Source organism: Acanthaster planci, linkage group LG04, assembly GCF_054643075.1.
Source record: "Acanthaster planci isolate LZ-2023a linkage group LG04, COTS_SCS, whole genome shotgun sequence".
Lineage (NCBI taxonomy): Eukaryota > Metazoa > Echinodermata > Asteroidea > Valvatida > Acanthasteridae > Acanthaster > Acanthaster planci.
The window spans coordinates 5,261,542-5,269,946 of NC_141780.1; the positions used below are offsets into that span (position 1 = coordinate 5,261,542).

The 8,405-nt window shown below is 41.4% G+C and overlaps 1 protein-coding gene across 3 annotated transcripts in view; it reads right to left on the reverse strand.

Annotated features, from left to right (window-relative positions):
- Window positions 1-8,218, reverse strand: part of LOC110974274 (NACHT domain- and WD repeat-containing protein 1-like) — a 23,733-nt gene extending 15,515 nt beyond the window's left edge. Inside the window, exons 1-7 of one of the 3 annotated variants that reach the window (XM_087135522.1) lie at window positions 7,950-8,218; window positions 7,821-7,915; window positions 4,600-4,733; window positions 4,001-4,203; window positions 3,146-3,443; window positions 1,538-2,623; window positions 501-699 (exon numbers count right to left, since the gene is read on the reverse strand). In XM_087135522.1, the coding sequence (XP_086991648.1) occupies window positions 501-699; window positions 1,538-2,623; window positions 3,146-3,443; window positions 4,001-4,203; window positions 4,600-4,711 (1,898 nt within the window). In that variant the 5' untranslated portion in view covers window positions 4,712-4,733; window positions 7,821-7,915; window positions 7,950-8,218. Of the gene's footprint in view, window positions 1-500; window positions 700-1,537; window positions 2,624-3,145; window positions 3,444-4,000; window positions 4,204-4,599; window positions 4,734-4,876; window positions 5,216-7,820 lie in introns of those variants that run through there. The other 2 variants (XM_022225808.2, XM_087135523.1) reach the window with 2 other exon arrangements.
- Between the last annotated feature and the right edge of the window lie 187 nt (window positions 8,219-8,405).

The following is an 8,405-nucleotide window of genomic DNA, read 5'->3' on the forward strand; positions in this document are numbered from 1 at the left end:
AAACATGTCATATTTTCTGCTATTACGAACAATATTGAAATGGTTTTTTGCAAATTGAAATTACCCTTTTTATAGCTGCAAACACAATAGCATTGTAAGTTATGTTTAAGGTATATTTACCAAATTTTTTTTGGTATTTACCGTTGCATATCAACAAAGGCCCATTTTATTCACACCAACCAGTCAGTTTAAATTCATTTTTGGCACAACTTTTACTGGCAAGATTACTATCCAATGCTTATTGCTATTCTATATCACTGTGCAATATTAAATGCACACACTTCTCAAAGGAAGGAAAATGACCTCCAAAAAAGCTTGGTATAGCTCAAATACTAAAAAGATAAATTTGAAATTAGCATCGAAACCTAGTCCAGCAGTCCTTTGAGTATAGATGAACTGAAAAGAAGGAAGGGCATCCAGTTTCTGACGATGGGCTTGGCAAAGAGACTTTTGAGAGCTCTACTTTAATGCCAATTTGAAATCCGTCAATATCAACGCACCTTGCGGCAGTGATGTATCCCAGAGCGTGTGAGACCACTTTTGTGCCAAATTCCACCTCCAGGCGAGCAAACAGCTTCCAGATGGCTGCCCTGATGGTAGTCGCCAGAGCCTCCTCCGTGACTTCGGTGTAGGACCTCCATCGACGAGCCTCCTCAAATGCCAGCTTCAGGAACAGGGGCTGTCTGCAGTGCCTGAATGCTGAACGAAGACAACACAGTCTTCGAGTTAAGATCAGGGATAATCGTTAAAGAACTGAACCCCTGTCTTACTGACTCCTGCTCAGCCTGCCCTCGAGGATACTGCTCATGTTCATCATGAACAACAGCTTTCTGCCTGGAGTAGATTAAAGCAGACTGCAAAAGCAGTACAACTATCACTGAGCAACTGCAGGACCTCAGGGTCTGCCTAAAGAAGCTGCAGGTGACTCTGGACCAATTACTGTCAAGGGCGTATCAAGGGAGGGCCTATAGAAGCCATAACCCCTCCAGTCACCAATTTTTCTTTTTGGGGGGGGGGAACAATGAGAAAGGAATACCTCTTTCATTTCCTTCTCTTCAAAAAGCACATAAAAAGCCCTAAATATGGCCTTAGCCCTCAGCAAGGCCATAAATTATTAGATAATAAAAATTTCCAAATTTCTTGCCCCCCCCCAAGAAAAACAGGTCCCTCCTTCCTCCCTCCCCCCCTCCTCGGAAAATGTGGTGCTGGATCCGTCCTTGTTATTATCTTTAATACTGGTGTTTACATACATCTTTCAGTGACCTTAAGCTGTTGGTACATGTACAAAACTGAATTCATGACTGAAGCAAAAGAACATGTAGTTCAGTTGTGTTTTTATGAAAGTTTAGAGGCTTCGCGTTTGATCCCAGCAAAATCTGTTTCAAAACTTTTGGGTAGCAAGAAATCCTGCTAAAATTGTTCTTATATTTTATCATTGGCATGTTTAGGGGTCATTCTAGGGGTCATTGGATTGTAAATTGAAGTTTTGTACTGCACCGGAGGTGCTTTGATGGAAAATGCCACTGTCTTTTCATACCTTTTCGCACAATGTCCGCCTGGCCCTCAGTGATCCGTCTGTGAATTTCCTTCATCCAAGTGCCAAAGATTTCAACTCCAGTGCTCTCCGGTAAGGGATTCACCTCCAGGAAATATCCATCGGCTGCAAAGAGCAACCTCAGGTTATCCAAGATCCTGTGCATGCCTGGGAGAGTGGACAGGACAATGTGCACGTTGGGTAGGTACCTCTTGGGCAACCACTTGCATTTGTGTGCCCCATGAAGACCTTCCAGCTGATCCAGCGAGTCGAGGACAATCAGCAGGGGACGCTCTTTACCACCATCTGCCGAGATGGTTTGTAGCGTGGCACCGAAGAAGGCCGCCATCTCCTGGAAGTTTTCCAGGACGTTGTGCGAGGGCAGCGGGAGACTGTAGACGGCGCAAATCTGCAAGCAGACGCTCTTCAGGACCTGGAGGATGGAGGAACTGTGGGAAGAGGTGCCCAGGAAGCGCAGGACGACCACTGTGGAGGCACCCAGGCATCGGCGTGCCCTCTTGGCAACGACAGCCATTATAGATGTCTTGCCGCTTCCTGAAGGACCATGAAGGACCACAGCACGGTGCGTGGTACCCTCTCCAACAGCAGCGAAGATCTTTCCCAGGGTGTCCTCGCAGCCGCAGAAGTTCTCACACTTGTTACGGCAGAACTCGGCGTGGTGGGAGACCTCCTTGAAGAGCCAGTCCTCACTCAGGCTCCCATCAGCTGCTGCCTGCTCCTTAGCCTTGACCACAAGCCTCTTGACGTCCTCCACGAAAGCCCTGGTGAACTGCTTCATGTAGCTCCGGTGGTCGGCGTCACTCAGGGTGACCCCCTCCTGGGTCCAGGAGATGCTGTAATGGTGGATATTGCTTGGGCTCAGTCGGGAGGGGATGTCCATTGTCTTGAGCTTCTCCAGGAGCTGTTGGGCCTCATCATCCAGCTGGCCATCGCTGGTCATGTCGCAGTAGCGGCTAGCGTTAGCGTCAGACAGGGAATTACAGAGATTATTGAGAGTTCTCATGAAACCCACGCAGTGGTCATCTGGAACAGGTACATCAAGGGCTGCTCTCAATTCTTGCTCAGTGACTGCAGAGGAAACCAGATTGTCAAAATCACATCGTGCCAAGTGTACTGGATTTCAGTTTTCAGCATCAATTATAAGTGCATTTGAGTAACAAGGGAAATGTTAAAACTGCACTTCTTCCCATTTGTTGGTAAGAAGAAGATATCTTTACTTCAAATATTTTATCCAATGAATAACTATGAAAAACTCTAATAAGTACAAAGGAAATTTTCATGGCAAAAGCTGTAACATACACGAACTAAGAATTTCTCCATTTTGGAAAAAAAAATCTTAGCATTAATTCTACCAATTGGCAAACTGTTCCACTTTAATGTTAAAAAAAAACTGTTTATCGACTTGTATTAGTTTTACTCACCACCATTCTATCTTTAGGCACATTTACCTTCCAGGAACTTCAAAAGTTAAACATTGATTTCAGAAATGTGACACTTGGGTTTAATATTCGATAATTTTAATGGGCTTCCGACTAATAACTGGTAGTAAAGGAAACAGGATAAGCTGATATACAGAGATTTGGTTATCACCTGACATGAAAAATTTGTGCCGCACTTCATCGTCTATCTCCCCTGCCTTGGCTGCAAGTGTGGCAGCCCGCCTCAGCACATTGGGCAGCTCTTTCCCAGCTGCTTTCCACTGCTCAGTTTTCTCTTTGGTGATTGGCTGCAGCGCGTAAATGGGCGGGTCCGAGTTCTCATCCAGGAGATACCATTCTGCTAACAGGGCGGATTCCTGGCCTGTGGTGTATTTCAAGAGGGTCTGATAAACTTTCGCATCTATGCTGGCTGGGCTGGGTCTCCAGCCATATCGCTGACCGAGAATGAACTGCAGTAATTAAGTAGAAAAAAATGTATTTAGAACTTCAGTTTTGTGAAGGAAAATCCAGTCCTCGTCCTTATTGTTGAGACATTTGGGTACAAATGTTGGTTTTTCACAAATGATGGTTTTGTCCAAATCTTAAAAAGTCATATTTTGAATCCCCGTCATAATAGCCAATAAATGTTAACTTACCTTTGAAGTTACCAAAAGTACTACATGTATGTGGACCATCATTCACAATTACAATTCTGACACTTGTTAAAATCTAAGACATAGATTACATCCAGGTTTAATATACGATAAAAATACACCATTCCTATCAAAATGAAGGAAAGCAAAAGATTACTTAGACTGGAGCAATGCAAGTCGCGACCTAGTACAAAAAAAAAGTTGCAAAAAGGTGAACATTTCTTTTACAATTACAAAACAAGTAGCAATTCTTTCTGAAATGCTTTCAGCACATTACAGTGTTTATTACAGCATACATGTTTTTGTTTTAATAGCAATGATCAATCTTAACATACGATTAAGATGAATCTAAACAAATGAAAGAGAAAACACACCATAAAGTTCGGTCCCAGGGACAGCCTGATGCAGTTCTTGATCTCGCGGATGCAGAGGGCCGTGGTCATGTGGAAAGCGCTGGCTTCATCCCGGACTCCCCACCTCATGTCCACAACCTGGAACTCCAGATCGTGTAAAACGCACCACTCGTGAAGGGTGGGATACACCCGGTCCAGTAAGGAGTTGCGCTCTGTGACCGTATCTGCAAACAAATTTTCCCAAATAAAAAAAATTCATAAAAGGTTCTGCCAGTTGAGTTAAATTAATTTTGAACAATTGAACATAAGCGTTATAATTAAAGCTGTTTTCCGTCTTATATTAAGTTGAGTACTGGAAGTTGTAAATAAAGCAAGGCCACCATGCCCAGTTGCAACTGCAAGTGGACGTACTAAAATTGGTTGGGTTTGACTGATTTATTGTACAGAATGTTTTTCAAATATTTTTGTTAAATCTCTCTTTCACAAAAACATTTCAGACTATTCAAACAATCATTGCAGGCTAGAACCTTGCCCAACATTCACTGAAACAAAACCACAAAGTGAAAATTACCCAGAGCAAGAAAAAAACACTTGTCATCCCAAACAAAGGTTGTTCTTACCTCCAAAAGTAGAGCTGACAAAAATCCGGACAACTTTGGATGGAATTGGAGGGATGATCTCTAGATCCCCAGCCAGCACGGCCATTTTGACCTGCTCAGTCTTTGTAGTCATGATAGTATTATGCCCGTTTCTCCTATTCCACAAAAAAAAAAAGATTAAAAATTTCAAAATTTGGGAAGGGAAATTCATTCAGTCATACATTTACAACATTTACTCCTTAGAGTTTGCAAACTACGGTGTACATTTGCTGTATAAATGTGGAATATCATTTCATACGCAATCAAAGAGGGCCCCTTCCTCCATGGATAGTGTGAGCGCCTTGTGTACAGAACAACAAAATCACAGCTTTGCTTGAAAGCCAAGACCAATGAATAAAATTTCTCCAAAGAATTGTCCACAGGATGTTGAGAGCTTGTGGTTAAATGTACACTTGCAAAGCATCAAGCGTTCCAGAAATTCACCAGAATAGTGTGGAAAATTATGGACCCTCATCTAATTGAACCTTATAACAAGGAAATCTGTAAAGGGTGCCAGTAAATTCTGCACCAAGAGCTTTTAACTGGTACCCATGTTATCTTTTGTGAACAGATAACCAGAGAAAATCGACCACTAGTTGGCAAATGGTCTTCGCTCAAACATTCCCCAGGTTAAACATTGACTACTTGTATGACAGACACAATTAATGATGTCAGATAATGTACTTACTGATGGTAGGGTGAGATTAACAAGTTACAGTGATCAACAAAAGAGGAAGAGTTAAAAGTAAATGAGCTCGGGCTTGGACTCGCCTTGTTTTACGTGTGTTCCACTTTGTATCACTGACAAAAAGTGACAGTAATAGTGACCCTCAAAACAGAGAAAAGGTGAAGATAGTTAAGGCCTTAAAGGGTAGCTGCAATCAATTTGTTTTAATTAATAGATACAAACCTTCAACCTGCAGCCTTTGTAAAAATACTGGAAATGTCTGAAAGTTTGACGTTCCTAATGATAATGTGTATTTAGAACCCCAAATCTTCTGAGAGCCAATAGGTACTGGGGTAATTCCAGAAATTAAGGGTCCAAAAGTGTGACCTTTTTGAGTCCTTGTTACATCTGACCTTTGTTATTTGATATGGAAATATCATCGGAAATGATTGCAAACTATTACTACTTGTTTGGCAGGTAGTTTGTATTAATTCATCACTCATGGAAATTAGAAAATGTGTTCCAAACTTATAAAATCATATGTCAAATGTGACAGGGACACACAAAAATGGACCCCTAATTTCTGGAAATACCCACAACACAAGAAGAGAATGTCTTTATTATCATCAACCTGACACTTCTGTAGTGTAACTGTATCCCACGTCCAGCAATATTATGAACCTATTGACGAGAGGGAATCAACTTCCTGTAAACATGTGCATTACTGAGCTCAATGACACAACCTATTGCAAAAGATTGTCAAACAAAATACTTGATCCCAAAGATCCAACTCTGTTCTCCTCACAGGAATCTGAATGCCCCAGCAATAGACTGACCTGTAGCTGGGACAACCACAACTATTGATACATACATGTATATTGCCATGATAGTACAGAACGTATGCAATGAAAGAGTAAAAAAGCAATGATGGCTGATCGTCACTCTTCACTTGTTTAGGAAAAATGTACACAGGCTTTTAAACCCCTCTCCCCCTGCATACACTTTGTATGCTCAAAAATATGAGAGAAAATACATGTAGGATGATCCCTAAATGGCCAGTCCATTTCCAGCACTGAAGTTGAGATCGTCAGAGTGTGGTTAGGACCAATTCAAATAGTTTGGGTGGAATTATTTACTTAATTGTCCACCTTGAGGGGTATTTGATCAAACCAGAGACCGGAGGTTATCTCGGCAAGAGTTCCATACCTGGACGCCACTTGACACCCTATGCACAAACCTATAAGACTAGTCTGAAAAATTCAAAGTGTTTTCTGAGTAAATGCTTCAACATTTTCTCAGCTCAGTTTGACTTTTAGGACATGTCACTTTCTGATGAGTGATATCCTACGACAGAGAAAATTAGAGACATCTGTGTATGGAATTCTTCCAATCGTGTCATATCCACATACTGGTGGTTGGTCTGTTTCATTACCTCTGCAGGGCCAATGTTTCTTTATCGCCAGCACTGACAGACAGACAATTAGTGAAATAGAGCAACTGGAGGTGCACGTCTGTCACTGTAGTGTAAGCTTGGGTGACTCTAACTCGCATGTTCATGGCACCAGGAAATTGGCCAATTTCCCAATGTCATGAGTAAGATGGATTGAGTTACTCCATGTAAGTAAACATACATTGTGTGTGTAGCGCAGTTGAAAATACAGCCATGCCTCGGCTACATACCTAAAACACAAGACATTTTCAGTTCACAAACATGAAAAACCTGTGCCCAAAATGACCCCTTAAGAGTTACTCTTGACCTAGTGAGTGGTGATATGACCCTTTTTTTAACCCAAACTTTGCAGGTCTAGAACTCCTTGTAGCACGGAGTTCCATGCCAAGCCACCATGCTTTCCAACTTTTATAAACATGATAAACATTAAGTTAACAAGCTTTGGAAATATGATAGGAAGTAAACTTTTCCTCTGACGCTTTCATTTTTTTTTTCAAGATTGGACTTGTCTAAAGATCACATTTGACATGATTAAAAATACAGGGTGAGGTAGAGTTTGTTATGTTCAATGGTGAGTGCATGTTGGTTGGACATGGAACTCTTGCCTTAAAATTATGTGCTTATTTTTATCTCATAAAAAAAATATGAATAACCTATTTCTTTTATTTTCCATTTTGGCACTCAGACTTCTGAATGCAATATTGTTGCATACGATCAGATGATATAGACAAGCACACACCTGTGCGGATGTGCAGGTGCCAAATTTGTGCTTGAAAATGTTACATTTGCAACTTACTAGAAATATGTATACTACAACTTTACAAGTATTGAAGTAAGATGAAAGGTATTTGGGGGTTGGGCTATAATTTATACTGTTAAGACATTAGTAAAAGTTTGAAGTGTGTCAAACAAGCTGCACACTGGTAGGGAGGCTTGGCCTATAAACATTAACCGGTTAACAATATCACATTTAAAAAAATATTTTCGTTTGTTTCTGTTTTCAGAATATTTCATTTGGGGACATGTTAACTGGAGCCTGGTGTGGTACTGACACAGATACAAAACGGATATTAATTGATGACTTACCAAAATGAAACATGGAGTTACAGTAGGCCTAGCTGAATTGCGTATATGTACATGTATAAAATCATGTAACACGTGTAAGTCAGTGTGAAGAAACTGCACTTGTTGACTTTTTCAGAGTTCCCTGCTCACGCAGCTTTGGTAAAGAAGGCGTCACATCGGTCACGATGTGGAGCTCCTGCCTCCATGCTTTTAACCACGGAACAACATATCATCAACGTTATTCCTGTTTAACCCCGTGGAGGCTTCACACACGAAATTTTGCAGTCCACATCCTCCACTTAACGTGCACGCAGTAACCATGTACACAAATCTATAGCGAACAAACAAATCAGTAATAGTATGAGGACTGTGTGCACTTTGTGTTTGTACACTGTACTGTTATTTTATATATAATGTCGTCCTTGCATGCAGCGTCCGTGTTAACGAGCTGAACAGGCTGACACCCTGCAAATTACCTTTCAGTTTTTGCGTACGCTAAGCCTGGTTACCAATCTCCGTTCTATTTATAAATAACAAAAGCTCGACCCAAAATCTGCTGGCCAATCAGAAGTCGTGTTTGACGGTGGCCAGGGACTGCGGAGCGTC